The 23,635-nt window shown below is 42.4% G+C and overlaps 2 protein-coding genes across 5 annotated transcripts in view; one reads left to right on the forward strand and one right to left on the reverse strand.

Moving 5' to 3' along the window:
* The window catches only part of KIN (Kin17 DNA and RNA binding protein), a 28,445-nt gene extending 15,949 nt beyond the window's left edge, over positions 1-12,496 (reverse strand). For both annotated transcript variants that reach the window (XM_075925995.1, XM_075925994.1), the window contains exons 1-7: positions 12,348-12,496; positions 10,334-10,428; positions 5,770-5,813; positions 5,547-5,669; positions 4,524-4,705; positions 1,946-1,994; positions 1,594-1,651 (exon numbers count right to left, since the gene is read on the reverse strand). In XM_075925995.1, coding sequence (XP_075782110.1) covers positions 1,594-1,651; positions 1,946-1,994; positions 4,524-4,705; positions 5,547-5,669; positions 5,770-5,813; positions 10,334-10,428; positions 12,348-12,461 — 665 coding nt within the window. In that variant the 5' untranslated portion in view covers positions 12,462-12,496. The remainder of the gene's footprint in view (positions 1-1,593; positions 1,652-1,945; positions 1,995-4,523; positions 4,706-5,546; positions 5,670-5,769; positions 5,814-10,333; positions 10,429-12,347) is intronic.
* A 57-nt stretch (positions 12,497-12,553) lies between these two features.
* ATP5F1C (ATP synthase F1 subunit gamma) lies at positions 12,554-22,887 on the forward strand. 3 transcript variants are annotated; one of them, XM_075925996.1, is made up of 10 exons: positions 12,555-12,687; positions 13,986-14,020; positions 16,054-16,185; positions 16,831-17,035; positions 17,514-17,657; positions 17,974-18,038; positions 18,435-18,590; positions 20,899-20,995; positions 21,974-22,011; positions 22,740-22,887. In XM_075925996.1, exons 1-9 carry the CDS (start codon positions 12,578-12,580, stop codon positions 21,978-21,980), a joined length of 951 nt encoding a protein of 316 aa, XP_075782111.1. In that variant the 5' UTR covers positions 12,555-12,577; the 3' UTR covers positions 21,981-22,011; positions 22,740-22,887. The 3 variants fall into 3 exon arrangements, with proteins under 3 accessions (XP_075782112.1, XP_075782113.1, XP_075782111.1); XM_075925997.1 differs by lacking the exon at positions 21,974-22,011 and having other exon boundaries at positions 12,554-12,687; XM_075925998.1 differs by lacking the exons at positions 21,974-22,011; positions 22,740-22,887 and having other exon boundaries at positions 12,554-12,687; positions 20,899-20,999.
* Positions 22,888-23,635: the final 748 nt, after the last annotated feature.

The following is a 23,635-nucleotide window of genomic DNA, read 5'->3' on the forward strand; positions in this document are numbered from 1 at the left end:
GGGAATCCCGGGAGCAGCTCCAAGGCAAAGGGCAAAGAGCAACATGGCAGTGAGGGGAAGGACAGAAGAACTGCAGCTGCCCAACCACATACAGTACTTAACAGGGAAGTTAGGAGGAGCTGATGGAGGGCTGCTGGCCCATTCGGGTTCCAAGATCCCTGAAGACAAGCTGCTTTTCAAAAAAATCCTGCAAGTAGTGGACAAAGCAAGAGTCCAAGTGATTTTATAAGGGAGCACCACACAACTTTAAGTGAGCATTTGTTTTAACAGATAACTTTGAAACAACATTAACCGGGATGACATTAAGGGTACATCTACACAGTGGCACTATTTCAGGATAACAACTGTTATCCTGAAATAACACTGTGTGTATCTTACAGCACGCCTGTAATTTCAAAATAATTTTGGAATAACAGGCGGCTTATTCTTGCGTCCTGTAAACCTTGTTGGATGAGGAATAAGACAGACACTGGAATAGCGCTCTATTTCAAAATCAGCTATGCAATTTGTATAGCTCAAATTGCATGGCTTATTTCGAGCTATGCACAACTGTGTAGATGTACCCTAAGTAAGGAGTTACTGTATGCCTAAAAGCTTAAAATCCTTGTTACTATACTGAACCAGTTTGTCTAATTTTCTGTCTAGCACATCTCATGTTAGAGGTCTTATCTAAAAGCTTTCATTTTACCTGTAACATGTTTAATTACAATAGTATCCTATGAGAAAGGATAGTTTACAGCTAGCCAAATGTCTTCACAACGGCTTTCATTTCTTAACATCATTGCTCATATTAGTGATCCCTTTGTCTTGCACTGCTTGTGATTACACAATTATGATGAAACTCAATGAATAGTTTAAAAAGATTTATTTGGAGTCACCCTCTGAATGCTGACAAGGAAAACTCACTGCAGGCAATTAGCCACAATAGTCAAACATGAGTTCACAAAATGAAATTAGCCAACTGGTGGTGGATAAATAGAAATGTGGGTAGGATATCTAATGCTCATCTAAATATTTTTGACTGTATATTTTATTTCTTTATCCAACTTTTCTTATGGTGCTTGTCTTCATAGGAGTTGACCCTGCAACTGGCTCCTAGCAGATTGATGCATGGAACCTCACTGATTTCTGTGGGGCTTCACACACATCCACACACCAGTAGGGATGCTAAAATGCATTTAATTATGTAATAATGTAACTACTGAAAATTTCAGTGATTACACTGTTACACGACAGGGGGCGAGAGGGAGAGCCAGTGTGCAGCTGCCTGATACAGAGGCGGTAGCATGAGGGGGAGAAGCAACTGTGTGTAATCATGCACGTTATATGGGTTAACCATGTAAATGATTACTCTTTCACATCCCTACCCACTAGGCCCACAGATTCATGGAGCTTAAGGCCAGAAGGGATCATTAGATAATCTCGTCTAACCTTCTGCATAACACAGCTGTACTGGGCAACAGACTGCACACTCTTTAGGGCAAGAACGGTCTTGCTGTACATGTGAGCAACAATTAGTGTTTTGGTTGCTCCCACAATGCACAAATAAGATTGACACAAACAGAATGGGATGCCTGGGTGTCTTTTCCTTACCTTGTTTTAGATGGTGCTGCTACTGAAGTACTTGCTCCTTTGTTTAAATTAAATGCAACTACAAATAAATAAATAAAAGATGTTACTTTAAATGATAAAAATAGAGTGTTACAGTGAAGAATTGTAAATAATAGAAGCATCACAAAAGTAGAAAGATTGACTAGTCACATGTTTTGGCTCACCCTTTCAAATAAACTGCTTTGTACAATATACCACCACCACCACTTTGCTTTTCATCCACGATCTTTAAGCACTTTACCAATGCTAAGCCTCAGTGCCCATCTCCCTGTTTTAATCCAGATAACAAATATCCTACATACATTCTAAACATAAACCGTAAAAGTCCAGTTACCTTTCTCTTCTTCACTTTCTCTATTTAGTTCAGTATAGATAGGTCTTTCCTGCCAAAGAAAAAATAAAACACATTTCAAGGGCTGCATTAACAACTGACTTGTGATATCACAGCTGGGGTTTAATTAGCTCGATTTTTACAACCACTGAAAGGTTACTATTGCTATGGCATTCTGGCCTGATCAGTTATGAGAATCTGGACTGCAAGACATCTTGTAGACACCTGTGCAGAATTCTCCAATTAACATTCTATTTACAGATGTCATTCGAAATAGACTTACTCTAATAGGACAGAAAAGTTGCTTTATAACAGCCCTATTTCTTCCTGCACCAACACAACTATACAGGTTCGGCCTTTCTAAATAATATAGAAATGAAATTCTTCCCTATTTTGAGGCACTGCAATTCACAGAATCATAGCAATGCAGGGACAAAAAAGACCTCAATAAGTCATCTAGTTCAGTGTTTTTAAACCAGTGGTAGGAGTACCCTTACGGGTACTCGAGAGAAGTCTGGGGGGGGGTATGTCAATAACTGAAATTTGGAGAAAACTGAATTTTTGTTTTAAGTTTTACAGCGTTGTATTATTTTTGTACTTTTTACATCTACAAATTTCACCGCCCACCCAGCTACAATTAAGTTGTTTAAATAAAGGTGTTGCAATGGTAGAAACAAAAAGTGTGTGTCTGAAAACTGTAGATACTGGGGGTGCTTACAATTTGTTTTTTGAAAAAAGAGGGCACTTTATTAAAAAAAAAAAAAAAAAGGTTGAGAAACCTCTTTCTTTGAAATGTACAAGAGTGAGGCATAGCAGTCAGGACCCTGTGCAAGCAGGGAATGATTCAGTCCCCACTTGTGCCGTTTCCCCAGAGACAGTGCTGGGGGAGTGAGGGTGCTGGGGGGGAACCGGCTCCTGCTCCCCTCCCTTTGGTGCCTCTGATACAGAGGCAGCAAGGGCCGGGGGGTGAAGCAAAAAGTCGAGTGGTGACTCGACTACCCAATAAACGTAAGCTTATCAGGTAGTCGACTAGTCACTTGTGTCCCTAGTCTGGTGCTATTCCATAGTTTCATGAATGACTGGGATAACGGAGTGTAGCACATGCTTATAAAATTTACAGTTGACACCAAGCTGGAAGGGGTTGCATGCACATTGGAGGGCAGGATTAGAATTCAAAATGGCCATGGCTAATCAGTGAATTGGTCTGAAGTCAGGACTATGAAATTCATCAAAGACAGCTGCAAAGTACTACACTTGACAAGGAAAATTCAAATGTACAACTACAAAATGCAGCATACCTGGCTAAATGGTAGTACAGGCTGGACCTCCCTAGTCCGGGCACCCTTGTGATCTGATCATTCCCTATGAGGGATTTTGCTGAACCAGAGGAGGTCATATCTGGCTCCCCCCAGCCCTGGACCAGCCACTGGCCTTCTGGCTAACTCCCGCTTGCCACCAGCCTCATTATCCTACCAGTCCCCCACCTCCTTCCCTGTTATGCCAGACAGACCAGCTGCAGCTCAGCTCCCTGTGCACCAGTCTCCTGGTCCCTCTGGGCAGCCCCACTGCAGCACACCGGGCTCCTTGCCCTACTGCAGTATGCTAGCTCCTTGTCCCACTGCGGCATGCTGGGCTCCTAGCCCCGTCAGGCAGCCCCGCTCCACTCCTGGCCCTGCTGGGTTGTGCCTAGCTGCCCAGCTTCGAGAAGCCCAACTACTAGCCCTCCACCCGGACCTTCCTGGTCCTGGAACATCTGTGGTTCTCCCAGACGACGGATGTTGCTGATTACAGAGGTTCAACCTGTACTGCCGAAGACGATCTAGCAGTAATAGTGGATCACAAACAGAATATGAATCCACAATGTGATGTACTTGCAAAAAAGGTAAATAATTCTAGCGTGAATTAACAGGAGTGTTTTATGGAAGACACTGAAAGTAATCATGCCACTCAATTTGGCATGGGGGAGGCATCAGCATATGGCAAGACCTATCTGAAAGCAACTTGGAACCACAGTTTTCCCAACTGACTAGAATGTCAGGCTCCAATTCTACAAAGCATTTGAACACATGTCCACCTTTAACCAAATGATTCATGCCATCAAAGAGTTACAAAATTGCAAGGTAAGTTCACCAGCTCCATTAGCAAATGAGGCTGTTCAAATGAAATTTAATAAAGATAGATGAATTTAGTAGACAACATTAAGTGAATGTTGCAATTAAATACAAGTTAGAAATACCCAGGAGGACTGTCGTACCAGAAAAGACCAATGCTTCAGATAGAATGGCATCATATGTCTGGCCTACACCTCATGGTTGAGGTGACCAGAAATAAAAAATAAAAAAGCAAAACAACCCATGATGTATGTTAGCAATCCAATAACAGGTATGTGAGGGAAATTTCTCCCTAACCCCAGTTGGTGATCAATCTATAACCTGAACTGTGAAGGCTGATCATTTTTATCTTACTTAAGAAACTGCAGATGGAATTCCATTGGTAGATTCTGACAGAGCAGTCCTATTAGGGTTAACTTAAATTAAATACTTAAGACTGATTTTGAGCCTAAAGTTTGGTATCTTCTCACCTGTTCTTTCCCTTCCAAGCCTCTTCTAACTTGCTCTTCAATGAATTTAGCAGTTTTTTCTTCATCATCAAGGTCCTGTTTCTTCTTCTTCTCTTGTTCTTGCTGTCTACGGATCGTTTCTGGATCCCGATCAATATACTGGATATACCAGCCTTTAGGAGTCTCATCCACTTTGCAGAAGCCTTAAAAAACAAACACATTGTTTCATAGTTACGATCAAAACCAAACTCTAGAAAAATACTTATACTTAAGAAATTATGTTTATGGACTATGTAAATGTCAAGCCATGTATCATAGACTGTATTTAGTGTATTAATGTATGGATTGTATGTTATAGTTAATTACTCCACGTACTATGCTTGAATAGCTGCTTTTAAATTATCTTAAAGCATAAGTTTTTCCTTCAGGTGATCAGATTTATTTTGAAATAGGGCAGTGAAGATAAGCATATGAGCTTCCTTTGTGTAATGAAAAAGCATTTCCATTCCCATATTTTAACAAGGACAAAAATAAAATGCATAAATATATAAATACACATATAGAATGGTATGCTATAGCATGCATTTTACTAGAATGAGTTCTGATTACTCACACTTGCAATTTTATTAGAATGATTTTGCAATTGGCCACGTCACTCATGAGTGACTCAGGAATTAATATTCACTACCCAGGACCTCAAGCCATCTTGATTTGTGGAGCAATTCTATATTTAGGGGGAATATTTCTCCAAAAGCTTGTTGTTTTAAATGGCAGCTGTTGAAAGTTGATCAGAGTTTAATAGTAGTTCCAGTGGATGAGGATTAGTGGGCACAGTGAAGATGAAGCAGGAAAAGGCTCAGAGATTAGCATAAGATTTGAACTGTATTACATTCATATCTTGTGTGGCACAGATATGAGTACAATGAATGTATATGCATCCTTTTTCATGGATGTTCAGTATTTTGGACTAATCAGCAGATTTTATTGATTAGCTACTGATAATGCAGTCACACAATAAGCATTTCATATGGGAAATAAAATTACCTTCTCTCCCTAACCATTTAGTAAAGTCAGTTAGGGTTTCCCACTGAGTGGCATTCATGTGGATGTGTTCTCGATGGCTGATATATTCGTTGTACACAATGTTATTGTGGACTCTTTTAGTTCCTAAAACAAAAATATATTACTGTTAAATACAGGATCATTACTGATGAATGCTTGTTAATAAACGATAAAGGGTCATTAAAAAAATAACTGAAATATTTACCAAATCGTCTCCTGAGCAGTTCTAAGAAATCATTTCGGAATTCCCTGATGGAATAAAAAACATTATTTAAAAAATGCTTTTACAGTTACAAAGTATTTTCATTTATAAATGGCAATGGAAAAAAGCATTTACAAAATAAAAAGGAGTATTCAAAAGAATATTGCCAGATTCAAAAAATCCATTCCTTCTCTCACTGGAACATTTTAAAACACAATTTCACTATATACCCCATCATAAGTCCAGTGTGGGCAATAAATCAGAGGTGGTTCAGACCAGTACTCCACTTCCCACAGCTCCCATTGGTCAGGAATGGTGATTCACAGCAAATGGGAGCTGCAAGCGCCCATACCTGTGGAGACACAGGTAAATACAGTGGCAGTGGCCCGTCAGAGGCTAACCCTGGCAAACCACATCCAGCCCCTGGGCCGACTACTGTCCACCGCCGGTCTATATGCACAGCATGTGAATCTGAATTTATATAGTTGTGCAAATATGCAAACATATTCACACATACTTTGGCTATGTCTACTCTGCATACCAGTGGTGGTGGCATGAAGTTATGTGGAGCTCAATGATGCTGCAAAATGCATGCTACATACACACTGTGTTGAGTAGCTACATGCAACAGTGGAAGGCTCCAGCAGCAACCTGCAACATACAAAGGCTTTGGCACTGAGGAGCTACCAAAGCCTTTCCCAGCTACCTCCCCCTCTAGCACCTTTCCCCTGCAGCTTTTTCCCATGGGAGGGAAAGACTCTAGTAGCAAACACTACACTACTAAAAATAGCAGTGTAAGCAGGAGAGGAGCTACTTGGGTGTGAAGAGAGCCATGCTGGGTACATACCCAAAGGGTTCAGACATGACTTTACTCACCTAATCAGTCCCTTGCTATCCACAATGCTGTTTATATCTGTGTTGGGGAGGAATATGGGGAGAGTGCAGTGTATGTATTCTATAGGCCACCATAAGGTGTGTGCAGTGTAGACATACCCTTTATCCTCCTTGACCTCTCAGCTGCCTCTGACACCATCAACTACGCTCTTCTTTTTGAAATCTTGTCCTTCCTTGGTTTCTGTGACTGTCCTTGCAAGGTTCTCCTCCAACCTCACTTATTGCTCCTTCAGTCCATCCTTTGGAGGATCCTCATCGTCCCTCCAACATTCAGTTAGGAGTTCCACAGTGTTTTGTCGCTGGGCCCCTTTTTTAATCTTATCTTGGGCAATCTCATTAGTCATACAAAACTACCATCTCTATGCTGACAACGCACAGAGCTACCACACCACTCCAGACCTGCCACCTTTTCTCTTAATAAGCCAGCCTGTCTCTCTTGAAATTCCTTTAGCTGCCTCACTCAGCTCAAGTTCAACTTAGTAGAACAGAGTTCTTAATCAGGTTAAAATAAGTGCCTGGACTTATTGGTACACCGGAATCCTGGGCAAAGTGAAGGGGGCAGTGTCTTGAGCAGAAGGGAACAGAGCTAAGAGACCCGATTCCAACAGCCAGCCCTTCATGGCTACCACTGCAGCTGGTGGCCAGGAGCCCCAGGACTCCATCAGAAGTGGCTGGGAGCCTGAGGCACTTTTAAATTTCTGGGTCCCTGAGCATTTACCCCTTTTGTTCCCCTCTGTCAGCAGCCCTGCCAGTAGAGAGGCTGATGAGAAGCAGGGGAGGAGCAAAAGGAGCAGCAATATGAAAGGGCTGCCACAACCATGCTTTAATGTTGGTTGTGATCAATCCACACAAGAGAACCACTTCCTGAAAACTACAGTATAAATAAATGATTGTCACATATGCTATACCAGAAGCTTGCTGATTGCCACTCTTACTTACATGCCTCTAGCTTCCATCGAGGACACATCACACAACCTATTATCTACAGCCCTACGATACAACCGTATCTGCTCTGATCCTTCAGACAGAGACAAACACCTATAAGATCTTCATCAAGCATTTTTAAAACTTAAATAGCCACCTGGGGAAAAGAAGAAACAGATTGACAGAGCCAGATGAGTACCCAGAAATCACCAGCTTCAGGACAGGCCCAAAGTAAACAACAGAACACCACTGGTTATCACCTACAACTCCCAGCTAAAACCCCTCCAGTGCATCATTGACAATCCACAACCAGTCCTGGAAAACGATCCCCAACTCTCACAGACTTTGGGAAACAAGCCAGTCCTCACCTACAGACAGCTCCTCAACCAGAAGCAAATACTCACCAGCAGCCACCCAACACAACACAGAAACATTATTCCTACAACAAACCTTGTTGCCAACTTTGTCCACATATCTATACAAATGACACCATCAGAGAACCTAACCACATAAGCCACACGATCAGGGGCTCGTTCACCTGCACATCTACTAATGTGAAATATGCCATCAAATGCCACAAAGCCACTCTGCTATATATACTGGCCAAACCAGACAGTCTTTGCACCAAAGGATAAATGGTAACATACATAAACCAGTAGGGGAACACCTTAACCTCCCTGGACATTCAGCACTGGATTTGAAAGTAGCCAGCTTTCTGCAAAAGAATTTGAAAACACACTGAACGGGAATTCATTTCCAAATTCAACACTATCAATTTAGGAGTGAATAAAGATCTCAACTGGTTAACACACTACAAAGGCAATTTCCCTGTCTCTGGAGATTTATATCTCCACCCTGATTTGATTAGCCTCATTAACACAAGCAAATTCTTCATTATATATACTCCTGCCTCTTATTTCCACTCCAATTCATCTGATGAAGAGCGTTTTACCCACGAATGCTTATGCCCTAATAAATCTGTTAGTCTCTATGGTGCCACAGGACTCCTCATTGTTTTTGTGTAACCTGAATTAGGGATGTAATAGTGTAGTCGATTAACCAGTAAGCAAAAGCTCATAGGTTAATGCTATAGATTACATGCATTTTCCTCTCCCCCATCTCACGGCCAGTACATTTTTTTAGCAGGCTGGCCAGTAGCCTGGATCAGTCCTGTCTCATACTAGGTGCGGGACCTACCCCTGCTGCGGCTCTGCATTTAAAGTATATTAGGAGCAAGGCGGGCAGGCAATTCAGCTCAGTTCCAGCTCAGGCCAGGTCTGGGAGCTCAGATCACCCCCAGACAGGGGCTGCTCCCTCTTTATCAGAGGCAGCAGCACAGGGCAACAAGCAGCCAGTCCTCGAGGGGAGCTGGATTTTAAACTGGCTCCCCGCCATGGACCAGCTCCCACCTGGTTCCCCCACGGTGCTGCCCTGTATCAGGCAGCAGCACAGAGTGGCAGGGGGCTCCTCAGGAGTGAGGCCAGAGTGCACTGGCCGCCAGCCCCGCCCCCAGGGACTATGTAAATCAACTAACCAATACAAATTCACAAGGTTAACAGACTATTCAATTAACCAATATTTAACATCCCTAACCTGAATGTCATCCTGGATTTGGAGCTCACTCTAGGTACGCGGTTGGTTCTTTCCATATAACATCTTTAAGACGTGTACCCACCCACACAACTAAAACAATAATTCAAATGGTTCATTATCTCACATCTCATTACTGCTACATCCTTTTCACTGGTCATGACAAAGGCACTCTTCCGCCATTCATAACCATTCAGAATGCTATTGCTACGATAATTTTCCTGACCCATCCCTTTATGCAGGCCAACCCTGTTTGCATCTCTCCACTACCTCCCCTTCAAAGAGAAGCTACTCAATGTCATTTTCTAGGATTTTTACAGTAATCTCCATTTTACTTATCTTTCAATCCCTGTTGGGCTGTTGACACTTGCCTCCAATCAATTTATAACAATCTCCATCACACGCTTACATTTTCTAAGTACCTTTGTGCTTTTTCCCAAGCTGTCCTTCACACATGGGAGGCACACCCCAGAATCACCAAAAAAGTTACCTTATTGTCCACTTCCAAATGACTCCTCAAAATTCTCCTTTGCTATGATTTCTAAAAAAAACCTTTTCAACAGCTACACACCTCGTGTGGTGAAAATACTACCTATTATGCTGACAAACACTGCTAACTTGTTTCCTTGCACTTCTTTGTCTGTTTGTAGCCACATGTTATCTCTTAGATTGTAAGCTCTTTGGGACAGGGTTGGTCTTTTTGTTCTGTGTTTTCATAAATCCTAGCACAATTTGGTTCTGGTTTATGATTATGCTCCCAGACACTGTGGCAATACAAATAAATAATAATAGTAACTTTTACCAGTTGACGTTTCCTCACTACATAACTATAGAGAGTTACTAACAATGACCAAGTGCTGCTTTCTGACTGGCTAATAAGTAAAATAAAATACTTTGAAACTGGGTAAATTTTTCAAAAATTAAGTCCCATGAAGTTGCAATGAGACTTAGGTTCTTTTTCACTTAGGTGCTTTTGAAACTTTTATCCATTAACTTTTCACACTGCTGTTTAAAAAGTGTCTACCAAGTAACACTATAGTAAAATTTTAAAATTTATCAAAATCCAGCTTCTTCAATGGGACTCCAATGGGGCACAAGGATGCAACCAACGATTCAATTGGAGGATCAAGGCTTATCTGGGGAAGTTTGAGAAACTAACTCTGAAAAATAATCCATGAATTGCTGAGGATCTTCAGAAGCAAGTAGCAGCTGTCTCTGGTGAGATTCGGACATACAATGACATTTGAAGCCATTCTGTAAAACAAAAGATAAAGTTTATCTTGACTTACAGATGTCACAAAGATGAAATTTTAAAAAGCAACAAAATCTAAGTGAGAGTTTTTTAAAAAATAAAACTAATCCCGTACTTCCCTTGAATTTGTAATACCATCACTGCAGAGCTTAGGCAAAAACTGTATTACTACTGCTTCTGGATTGCTGAAATATTTGTCATAAATCCTTATACTGTTACAGTGAAAAGAGATTTCCTTTGCTTCAACAGCATATCTCCCGCACCCCAGCCATTCCCTGTGTGTCCTTCAACCATACCTGACTTCCCTGACTTTGTCCAAATGGTCCTTCATGCCCAGAATTCCCTCTTCCCAAACATAGCAAGCATCTTCTCTTGATTTTCTTCTCTTACAAATCCTCAAAATACACTTCTGTTACAGCTACCTAGTTTTAGCCCTTCTCTTGCATAACAGATTTTATTTTCAATAATTCTGCATTGCTACTTGATTATTCTATTTCCCAGTCAGCCGTTGCTCATTACCCTGATGTATTTTTATGGTCTGGTCCTGAGAGGTACTGATTGTCTGCCTTTGCCCTTGATGTCAATGAAAGTTATGGGCACTCAGCACCTTAGTGTCAAGCCTTTAGGTCCCAGTCCTGCAGACGTAATAGCAAAGTGGTTACTTTATTTACTGATTAATCAGTCTGAATACACACATAAGGGTTTTGTCATATGAGGACCCTAAGGTACTGAGTGTTCATATTCTAAGGTACTAAGTGTCCATATCAATCTGAAAGCACATACGGGCAGTAGGGTTGCCAGGTGTGCGGTTTTGAACCAGACAGTTCAGTACTTGAGCTTTCTGTTCAGGAAACAAATTGAGAAAAGATAAATGTCCAGTATTTTCTAACTAAGATGTAATGTAATGTTAAGTGTGTCTGGTATTTTTGTTAAAACCATCTGGCAACCCTAACAGGCAGGGGTTTTCATCCTCTGTTCTGAACAGCGTTAAGCACATGGTCTGCATTCAACAAATGGATATAGGGCTTTTAGTCTGGGAGCAGAACATGCATCAGTGCCATGAGTGAAGGCAGCATGTGCTACAAGTTGTGCCATATTTCCTAGAGATCAGTACTACATCTGTGAGTGTGGAAAGGACTCATGCTCCAATTTGTCTGAACATTTGATACTGATGACCTGCTACCAAAAAGGAGAGAAAAATCTAGTGCACTAATATATGTACCAGAGGCAGCAAGGGGTGAGAGGAAGCAGGAGACAGCTTAAAAGCCGGTTCCCCCCAGCACCGTCTCCGTGGTGCTGCCTGGCGCCCATTCTTGTGCTGCTGCCCAGGCTCACCACAGGCAGAGGATGCTCCTGCAGCAGCCCCTGTCTGAGGGAGGACCCCCGCAGACAGGGGCTGCTGGACCTGATGCGAGCAAGCCCAGCTCAGTCCCGGCTCACGCCAGGGTCCAGGAGTCACCTCGGCTTGCACCTCTGCAGTTTAAACGGACTAGGAGCTGGGCTGCCCGGCATGAACTGGGACTGAGCAAACCTTCCCTTACTGACTGGTCCGTGAATTACCCGCCTCTTCACACCCTGACACTGAATGGTATCGGAACGTATTCGTACCCCCCCCCCCCCCGGGTATGCACGAGCACTGCCTGGAGCAAGAGATTCACGTAAAGGACGCCTCCGTTGCGACAGACACACGCTCTGTCCTCCAAGCAGCTTCGTGCTGCTGCGACATGGAGCGAAGCCCCCCCCCCCCCCCGCCCCGGACCAGCCACGTCCCCCGCCTCCATCCCGCGCGGGGAAGAGAGCGGACCCCGGCCCCGCCCCGCGGGGTGTCCTATCCCGGCACGGGCTCCCAGCCGGGGGGGGGGGGCACTATCCGAGTGACGGCGCAGGCCCTGGCTCTGCTCTCGCGCCCGGCCCGGCTCACCTCGTCCCGGCACTGCTTCTGGCACATCTGGCAGTACCAGCGCAGCTTCTGCAGCCCCTTGGACTTGATGCGGTTGGCGATGGCCTTGGGGCTGAGGAAATCCGACTTCCCCATGGCGGCCTCCCTCAGCTCCCCTCGACCGGAAGCGGAAGGACACGACCCCGGAACATCTTTCGCCGGACAGGCCACGAGAACGCCGCTCGCCCCGCCCTCCGATCCGGTCGCGGCGCATGCGCTGTGGGCAAGTCCTGACCTTCAGCCGGGCGGCGGCAGCAGCAGCGGGAAGAGGTGTCGCCATGTTCTCCCGAGGGGCCGCCGTTGTGCTCTACCAGCCGCAATGGTAACGGGGGGGGGGGGGTGTGAGGGCGCGAGACGGGTCTACGGGGGCCGGGAGGGAGCGGCCCGGGGGGTTGGGGGCGCGGCGAGCGAAGGGCGGCGGCCCTGGGGGGCGAGCAGAGGGCGCCGGGGAAGGGGCGGGCGGTGGGGTAGGATCTGTGCATGGCCTAGGAAGGGGTGCTGCAGGGGGCGGGGCTTGCTCCTGGCAACGGTTGTGAGGGGCCACCCTACCCCCCCCCCCCAGTACCTGGCTCTTGCTGGGTTAGCAAACAGGGCAGGGGGCTGCACTAGGCAAGGTCCGAACGCGGCCCCTGCTCCTTTCCCCCAAACACAGTTACATGGGGGTGGGGAGTCGCAGTGCCCCAGACCCTTTGTCAGGCCAGGCCCTTGTTTCTGCTCAGACCCTACTGATGGGGATAAGAGCTACGTGCTAGTTTAAGGAGTGGAGTTCATACGTGTTCAGTAAAGCTGCCCCCCATACGAAGGGTTTTATCCTTCGTGTCACTTTTCTTAATGTTGTTGCTGCTTTAATCCGCAAGGGAAGACAGTTCCCTGCCCCAAAGATCATGCCGATTTGATAGATGAAATACAGAATAGGGAAGGTGGGTGGAGGGAATGCATTTGTCATTTGTCTGGGATTTTTATTTTAAGTGTTTTCTTTTACGTTGTCATGTTAAGTTATACAAGTTACAGGTCTGTCAGAGGAAGCATGTGAGGAGGTGGACAGTTTGCAGTGGGAGGTCTGCTGGAGAAATGAGTTTATAGGAGAGGGGTTATGAGTTTTAGGGTTAGATGAACAGTGCCTGGCAACAAAGAGAAAAGCCAGCCTGCCCTTGTTGGTGACCGATGCAGCAAACATCACAGTGATCTTGTCAGATAGCGAAGGGAAATATTATCTACTTACTCGTTAATTATCATAGGTGTCCATGTATATTTTGAAGTTTGGGATGTTGGTTTATTCCTTTCTCTGAGGTTTCCTCCCGTTACTCCTTGTGTATAGCATGTCAATAACAGTTTCTTCAGGACAGCAGATACTGATGCTGTATGATAAATTTAATCCGCATTCTAAAGCAATAAGGTATAAAACACAGATGTGCTTTGCATGAGAAGAAAGGAAAAAGAGAAGACCTGAATAAGGTTCAGAATATAAATCAACATAGAACAAACTGTGTCTCTGCAGTTAATTCATTAAGGAGCAACAACCCACTTTTATTTTGACAAGTATTTTCCAGAGATTAGAGACTTATAGGAGACTGGAGTAGTATTTAACACACATGTTTAAATGTTTCTGTTAATTTTCAGGGGCCAAGTCAGGAATATGGCCACCTTAAAAGACAGTAAGTACTTCTAATTGATTTATAATATGGTAGGAATGGGATGTTACAGAGGAGCAGTCTTAAAATGTAATGTTAACTACAGTAAAGTCTTGGTTATCCGACCTAAACGGGACCGGAGATGGTTGGATAACCAGAAATGTTGAATAATAGGGATGGCAGTGGCAGCAGCGGCAGGATGGGGGAGAGCCTCCCAAGCGGGCTCCACTCTTTGTCTCGGGGGCGGTTGGCGTGAGCACTGCCCCCTCCCCAGCAGATTCTGGACGCCGCGTCCTCCCTCTTCTTCTTCCCCCTTTCTCCCCCAGGCGGCCCGAACATGCCCAAGGCCCCAGCGCTCCTGCCTCTCCTCAGCCCGGTGGCGGCTCCTCCCCTTGCCACCCTCCCCCACCCCTTTCCCTTCCTGCCTTGGCCCGGACTCCCTGCTTGCTCCAGCTGGGTCCAGATCCGCTCCTAAAAGCGGAGCCGCTAACGTGGCAGGACAGCCAGGATTGGGCCCCGAGCAGGCCACGGGCCCAGCATACCTGAGCACCAGGTGAGTCTGCAGCACGGGCGTGAGCTGCCCCAGGTGTGGGATGGGGAAGTAGGGTTGCCAAGCCCACACTGCGTGCCATTGTGGTATGAAGTGTCCCTGGAGCCCCGTGCCATCACGTGACCTGCGGCACCGGCGGATAAAACGAAAGGTCGGATAGTGAAAGTCGGATAACTGAGACTTTACTGTACAACTGTAACTACCTCGGTTCAGTACATTGATTTTGAAGGAAAATGTCTCCCTTTTGAATTTAAAAATGTGGACGTGGGAGTTCATTATCTGAAATGACAGTCATAACAGAATCTTCACAGCTCCTCTTGCAAGTAGTTTTACACTAAATAAAACAAGTCGAAAAACCAAGGTCTTTGAGTGGAGGCTGCTGTGACTGCCTTAACTTCATTCTATTTTCCAAACCTAAATATTGTACAGGTTGAATCTCTCTAGTTGGGCACTCTCTGGTCTGGCAACATCCGTAGTCTGGCATAATTTTAGTTAGCTAGATGTCCATTTATCATGGGTATGGCAAAGTTTCCTCATGGTCCCATAAAGTTTATTTCCTTTTGTTTGTTTTAAACCTGCTCCCTATTAATTTGGTTGGGTGACCCCTAATACTTTTCTTGTGTTAAGTGAAGGAGTAATTAACACTTATTCACTTTCTCCACACCGTTGATTTGATAGATCTCTGTCATAATCTCCCTTAGATGCCTTTTTTCCAAGTTGTGTAGTCCCAGTCTTTTAATCTCTCCTTCTGTAGAAGCTGTTCTATACTCCTGATGATTTTTGTTGCCTTTCTCTACACCTTTTTCGTTTTTAATACATCTTTTTTGTGATGGGATGACCAAAACTGCATGCAGTATTCAAGATGTGGCTCGCCCTGGATTTATACAGTGGCATTATGATAATTTTCAGTGTTAGCTATTTTTTCCTACTTCTGTTAGTGTGCAGTGGCAGTGAAAAAATGCTGAGTGGCTATTCAGAGAACAGTGCATGATTACTCCAAGATCAATTGGTAACATCTAATTTAAAGCCCATCATCTTACATGTACAGTTGGGATTATGTTTTCCAATATACATTACTTTGCATCTATTAACATTGAATTTCATCTGCCATATTGTTGCCTGGTCACCTAGTTTTGACAGATCCCATTGTAACTCTTCACAATCTAATTACTCAAGTCTAACTGTCTTGAGTAATTTTGTTTCTGAACATTTTGCTATGAATATGTTGGACAAGACTGGCTCCAACTACATGTCTTTGAAGAGGGAGAAATGGCAGTGTTCTCCAAAGTCTCCATTCTGAAAACTGATAGTCTATTCCATTGTTAGTGTGTAAAAAAAAAAAAAAAAAAGTAGTGGAGCTCACATTCTATCAAAATTATTATTTTTATTATTTTGCAAGTTTAATGTAATTTGCAATCTTATTTGATTTGTCATCTCTTTCATAGAAACTGATTCATTTGTAACTGCTAGAAACTCTTGCCCAGTTTTAATCCTCGAATGCTTGTAGTTACCAGGCGTTTAAAGTCAATCAAGAACATTCAGAAAATTACAAAGTCCATGAAGATGGTTGCTGCCGCAAAGTATGCTAAAGCTGAGAGAGATCTGAAGCCTGCTAGAGTGTATGGAGTAGGAGCCTTGGGTAAGAAAACTTAAGTCTGTGTGGTATCTGACATCAGAACTGAGGGGGAGAATTTCAATGAGACTCACACTCCTAAATTCTTTATTTCTATTTTCTGTTAGCTCCCCTTAAATATTATGTTTTAAAGTCTTTTTAGAAAACATAGGGGAATTTCTTCTCCCATCTGTGTTTATAACGGTCCTCTGGATGAGCTTGGAAACAACACCTAACAATTTGGGGCCCATGTCTTGTCCTCTTCCTTCCTTTGTATGTGTATGTTTGGTACATTGTCAGTTTAAATTTTGTTGCTGTTACTGGTAAACATGATATTCCAAAGCTGGGGGAAAACAAGCAGTAGTCACATTTGGAATGATATAAGAAGATAATGCATTAACACAACAGTGAAACTGACTAGACACACAATGCTGCCAAATGCACAGGAGTAAGCAGTTTTTTTTAAAAAAAAAGTATGTTTCTCTCTTAGCTGAAATAACCACAGAGGCTAATTATATCAATAAGAAGCAGACAAAAATATGAATGGGTCCCTTTAGAAATGGTTCTAGTCAGAATAGGTGGTCATATTTAGTCCATTTCAAAATGTCTCTAAGATTACTAGGTTTAAATACAAATTTTCCTACTCTTTCTTTTTTTCTCCTTCTCCCCCAGCTCTCTATGAGAAAGCAGAAATCAAGGTCCCTGAAGACAAGAAGAAACACCTTATTATTGGTGTGTCCTCTGATCGTGGGCTCTGTGGTGCTATCCACACCTCTGTTGCTAAAGCTATGAAAACTGAAATTGGCACCCTTTCAGATGCAGGGAAAGATGTCATGGTGGTTGGAGTGGGTGACAAGTTAAGAGGCCTGCTTCAGAGGTAATCTTTGAGTAATAGTGTATTAAATTTTCTGTAATAAAAACTTGCTGGGTATCCTTTAATAAGCAGTTTGGAATACATTACCCTGTGCATTTTAAAATGACAGTGGAAAAAAATCAAGTTTCAGTAAAACAAATTCCTGCAATTATCCTAAAATTGTTTTTTTGTTGAATTCTGGTTTGTGTTAATTGTTGCATTGTACTGAAATATGTTGGAATGAGAGTGGGATTGCTGACTAGACCCTCACTATTGTAAATGTTAGGTATACATCTCATGAAGCCATTCCAGTGAGAAAAATAAAATTCCTTTCACCTATGCCCTAGTCTACAAAAGCAGTGAAGTGTATTCGTAACCTCAGGCACACCAATAGTTCCAATTACGTCAGTGGGTCTACCGTTGTTTTTAAAGCTAAACATGGGCTTAAATGTTTACCTGAATCAAAGTTCTACAATAGCACATTGTCTTGGTTTTATTTTAGGACACACAGCAAGCATTTCCTGGTGACATTCAAAGAAGTAGGAAGAAAACCCCCTACTTTTGGAGATGCTTCAATGATTGCCTCAGAGCTGCTAAACTCTGGATATGAATTTGATGAAGGATCTGTTATCTACAATCGATTCAGGCAAGATAACTGAAATTGGTCTTAAATATTTTTTTGATTTAAGAAAGCACAGAAAGATATGGATGATGGAAGTTTAATGTAGATTCGTACAATATATGGAAGTGGTATTATGTAGGTCCAATGAAAAGTGATCTAACATGCTTATTTTTTATGCACTATTCTTGGGTTTTTGAGGTGTCAGCTGTTCACAACAGCCCCCCTGAATGCTAATCTCCGGTTTTGGAAGGCAAAAGTGTTTTCCATCAATTTTTGGATTTGATTTGTTAGACTTTTTTTACAGTAGTAAAGATCTTGAAAAATCATTTCTCTCTTGTAGGTCTGTCATTTCCTACAAGACAGATGAAAAACCTTTCTACTCTCTTGATGCAGTTGCTGGTGCTGGTAAGTTCCCAAATGGACTGTACAGTTCTATTCAGCGCTGTCTTTTCAAAGACCATATTTCTCATGGTTTGAGTTAGTTGTCATAACAAAACCAAGCACGTGGGTTAGGTACTTAAATGTATGGCAGTCCAAGAATGTCATTTGTGAGAGTGGGATAGTGTTCAAGATATTACGACTTTCACCACATTAACATTAATTTGGGATTTGGCCTTTGAGTTAGGGACATGATTTTGCTTGTTTTTGTCAAACAAGTAGTAGTTAAAATTTGATTTCACTGTCAACAATATTGTGTGGTAGGAAGCAAAAGTATGTCAGTAATTCTTAATGCTACAGTATCTTGAATAGGATGTTACTAAGTTTTTTCCTTTTCCCCCGTTCTCTCCCCCATTCTTACAGAAAGCATTAGTATCTATGATGATATTGATGCTGATGTGCTGAGAAACTACCAGGAGTTTACATTAGCAAACATCCTCTTCTACTCTCTGAAGGAATCCACCACCAGTGAGCAGAGTGCCAGAATGACTGCTATGGACAACGCCAGCAAAAATGCTTGTAAGGATAATCTGGGGTGTATAGAATTTAACGGTCTAGCAAGATTAAGCAGAAGTTCATCATCTCTTGTGTACACTCTTGTTTGTTTTCTGAGAGTTTGCTAACAAACAAAGATGCTCTGATTTCTAGCCCATCTCCCTGCTTTTCAAGTCCCACAATCATAGTTGCTCTCTCTTCAGCCAGTACAGCTAGGTTTCCCAAAGATATCAGATATTACTTGGTCCCCAGAAAGAAAGGCCTACTTTTGGGTAACACTGTAGTCTTTGTATCCAGTTCTCATGATATGGGAAGCAAGAGTGGCTAGAAGTGGATTACACTGTTACACAAGAATTCTGCAAAGTATTTCTGTTGATCTAAGATTATTACTATTGTTACTATTGTATCAGTTTTATAGATGGGGAAACTGAAGCTACATTTCAAATCTTACGCAAGGTCACACAAAAGTAGGTGAAGAAGCAATTAACTGAATCCATTTTTTTTTCCTTTGGCCACAACCATTAAGTTTTTGGACTACCGTACTGCAATGTGGCAAAAGAGGTGGAATTTGGTATCGGGTACATTTTGAATTATTTAATTCCAAAAAACAAAATGTAAGTGTTGCTATGTGTGCAAACAACAGTTTTACATAGCCTTAGATCAAGAACTTCTATGTATTTTTGTTCTATTTTAAATTCCAAGAGAAAAATTACTGTTTGGATTTAAACCGCTCCCTTTCACTGTTTTCGTTCAGAGCATTTTGCCATCATGATCGTGCATCAATGAAATGAGGTGTGTGGTTGTGTGCGGGTTTTTTGAGGGTTTGGGTTTTTTTTTTTTTCTTTTGGTCTAAGCTGAGTACAAAGCAAATGTTGAACAATGGCCATTAATGATGGAAAACAAATGACTTTCAGTTTTAGTACGTGGTGTTGGGCAGAGTTTGCTGTAAGCTGTGTGTTTGTGAGGTCATGCAGGAGAGATACAAATGCTGCCCAACTGATTAGCAGAGTACCCACAGCTGGGTTTTTTGTTTTTACTGATGGTGCACATTAACACATGCCTCAATGCACATAAAATTATTCTGCACGTGGATGGGAAAAATCCACACATGGATGTAAAAAATAAGATTAGAGGGAACATTGGTGGCAAGCATATTTTTAAATATGCAGTCACATTGTACAGAGGATAGCACAGTGAATTCATAAATCTTCTATTATCTGAGGAGTGGGACGAGAAGGAGTTTGGGAACATTTCTTGCTGGCCTCCTCCTTTCAGCATGAGGAAGGTCCCTCTTCAGCTCTAAAAAGGAATTAATGGGAAACCAGGCAGATTCCCAATTAGAGATATGTGCTGGTAAGAACAAGGACAACTTGCTTATACAAGTACAGCTTTTCCCTTTTGAGAAGACCTTCCAGTATAGCTACCCATGAGGGGACACATTGCAACACAGCTATAGGAGACTTGATGGCAGATAGTGAGGTCTCATACTATAAATACTTGATTGTCTTAACACATTACATCACAGTGCATTTTCTAGTTGGAGATACTATAATTAAAGCTGACCTTCAGCTGACAAAATAAGTTATCAAAATACATCTTGGCATACAGTTACGGATGTTAAAGAGCAATTATTTGGTTAATTAGGAAGTCAATACAGTTTGTATCGACTACACAATTAGTCAATAAGGGGGCCCCTCTGCAGAGCTGTAGTGTGGCTGGCTCCTGGAGCTGGTGTGAACTGGGACTGCTCAATTCCGGCTCACACCAGGTCCAACAGTCCATTTGCGGCAGCCCGGGCTGGCCCTGGCCATGGCCAGGAGCTGCTCTGCCTGGGCTGCTGCAAACGGGCTCCTTCCAGAGCCGCCTCCCCTATCTCCTCCCCTTTTCACCCACCCCCGCCCGACTGATAGAGGCGACAGGGGAGGGCAGGCAGCACCATGGAGACCGTACTGGGAGGAACTGGCTTTTAAGCTGGCCCTCCCCAGCACCGACTCCTGCTCTTTTCCCCTCCCGCCCTCCTTGCTGCCTCTCATTCAGGGGCAGCAGGGTGGTGGAGAGAGGTGAGTAGCTGAGTACTCCACTTGACTACTCAATAAGCTTATGCTTATTGAGTAGTCGATTACTTGCTTACATCCTTACATGCAATACCTTTTATTTTTCCTTTCCTAGGTAGTTAACAATATTTAGTAAATTGCAATGGGTCACCCAGTTGTTGGTGTGAATTAACAATATTGTACCATGCTCCACCTAGAACCAAGGGAAATGTCTTAACTTTTTTCACTTTCAGATTCTACCCTCTAAATTGCACTTTTTTTTTTATTTTTATTTGTAGCTGAGATTATTGACAAATTGACCTTGACGTTCAACCGTACCCGTCAAGCCGTCATCACCAAGGAGCTTATTGAGATCATTTCTGGTGCTGCTGCTCTGTAAGTATCTGTGTAAATGTGTGACAAGGTTTTTTCCCCACTCATGTCGCTTGAATGTTCATACGTTTCCTGCTGTTTATATTGTAGTAACTGGGAGGGCAATGGAACAGTGGTTCTAAACTAATGATAAAAATGATGCACTGATAGTTGAAGAATTATTTATTCTGTTTAATAAATTCTAGTGACTGGTATGATGCTTAAAGCCTGCATTCAATTCAAATTTTGCCTCATCTGCTGGCCGTTGGCAAAGCTTCTGTAGGCATGAAGCTGCATTGTATTTATGGGAAATGGCTCTTTTCCCTGCCCCTCCTGACTCTCTATTGGATACCCATGTCTTCTCCATTCTGTGGGTGTAATTACCTGGGCCTTTTTACATCCACCCTTGGCTCATACACCCCCAAAGCTCTCTGTGATGCAGTGTAGATTCTTGGTTTGTGGCAGCCTACATGGTAGATTGGCCTTTCCTCTGAATGGACCAACCTGTTGTGTAGTGTAGAAGGTGAGGGATAACTTTTATTGCTTGGAACTTTAGCTTGTTCAATGTAAATATGCATTTTAATTAAATGGAACCAGTTAAGCTCTTGTGTATTTTGCTGACAAATACCGAACTTTGCCACTCTGCTAGGAACTGCAGAACACTGTATGCTATGGGTGATAAGAGGTGGTTGCGCTTAAACCCATATAATTGGTTTACTTGTATAGATGCAATATAAATTAATTCTAATCAGCAGATTAGACTTGTGTTCTAATTAAAGATATAGATCAATGCATTCATAACTAATGTATGTACAAAAATGGCTGGAAAACATCTTGTGCCACAATTGCATGTGTGCGCGTTTTTAATGAGCTGCTTATGTATTTAATTTGTCTGCTAAGTGACGCATCCTTGGTTAAATCGCAAGAATAACTTTTGCCTTAGTTTGCATGAATTGCTTCTTAACTTGCGTGTTCTGTTTTTTCCCATAACAATATTACCAGGGGATAATCGGAAAGCAAGTTTCAGCCAAAGCTAAGAGGTAACGTGATGAAGTAGAAACTAGATTCTTTCAAAAAATGTTTAGGCACATTTTTTCATTTAACCTTTCAGAATCATCAGTATCTGAACTGCAGCACTGAAATCTAATTTTTTAAGTGCCCTTTTCTAAACTTTTGGAGCAATCATTTGGGGAGTGATTAGTATGGACCCATCTGTAATTAGAGTGTAGTTAGCTACTGCCATAGAAAATTGTTTTTAAACCTTAGTATTACTGTGTGTTGCAACCTATGAAATAGGTTAATAATAGTGTGCCTTATGGTTCTAGAGAGCTTTAATGCATATAATCTGTGGGGAAATTAAAAGAACAGAAAGTGATCCATATGTCACACGATGTATCCAAATCACAGACTCTATTTATGGTTTAATTCAATACCCTTCCACCACTGAACTTGTTTTTAAACAAAAATCATCAGTTTTAAGTTATGGCACCACAAGCATACACATTTTACAGATACAGACAAAATACTGTTTTATTCCCTGAATAATTTACAGTAGTTAAAATGCAGGAATGCATAGATAGATAGATTAAAAGGGTGATGAAAGAAATGGTTTTAAAGAGGAATTGGGAGAACTGAGAAAACGTTTGAAGTGAGAATTGTTCAAAACTCATGGGGGAGCATGAAAAGACAATGGCGATAATTTAATATAAACACATAAAGATACTCTTGATATTTGTGTAAACTTGAAATATTTCTTGTATTCTTATAGGTGAAGAAAAAAGGAGCTATTCTAGAGAGTTGGTTTAACCTGCTTATATCCATATTGACAAAGCTGTTGGTCCATCATTCTGTGAAGAATTCATGGGGAAAACCCAAAATATTTGTAAATTATCTTACAATAAACCACTTACATGAAACAGATGTTCCTGTTTTTTTGTGTGTGAATATCTGGATCAAAGAGAATCAATTACTTTTTGAAATCAGCTGTTTACTGCTTGTATTCTGTTTGCTGCATGTAGTGTGTAGGTGGATTTTCCTTAGAGAAGCACAGGAAATGTGATTCAGAGAACAAATTATCTAATGTAATCTGGTATTCTCAGAGGACGTTCAATGCTTCATGTTTCAAAAGCAAGTATAAAGTCTGTGTAATGCATCTGTTCATTAGCCTAGTACAATAAGGGAACATGCACAAATTCATTTGCATTATATTATCCTACAATGTTTTAGGATTTGTTCTTTCCGATATACTGTCCCGTTGGTCTTGTATTCTAAAACATAGTTCATCGCAGGGATGGAAGCGACTAGTCGTTCTCTCCCCTTCCCTCCCCACCACTGCTGCTTCTATTAGAGAAAGGCAGCAAGACGGGGGAGCAGGTGACAGTGCTCGGAGGAGCCAGCTTAAAAGCCGGTACCTCCAGCACCATCTCCACAGGGGAAGTAGAGACACAGCGAGAAATGGCGCGAGCAGGGACTGAAGTAGTCTCCACTTGTGCCAGTTTTGCTGCAATTCTGCTTTTGAAATGTAGAAGAGTCCCGGTGGCACTCTTGTACATCTCAAAAGCTCTGCACTTGTGCATTTCAAAGGCTGAGGTGCCACAGGGAGCACGGGACCTACTACCCCGTGCTCCTTGCGGAGCTTCCGCTTTTTGAACTGTAGCAAGAGCC

This window comes from Pelodiscus sinensis, chromosome 1 (assembly GCF_049634645.1).
Source record: "Pelodiscus sinensis isolate JC-2024 chromosome 1, ASM4963464v1, whole genome shotgun sequence".
In the NCBI taxonomy this organism is placed as follows: domain Eukaryota; kingdom Metazoa; phylum Chordata; order Testudines; family Trionychidae; genus Pelodiscus; species Pelodiscus sinensis.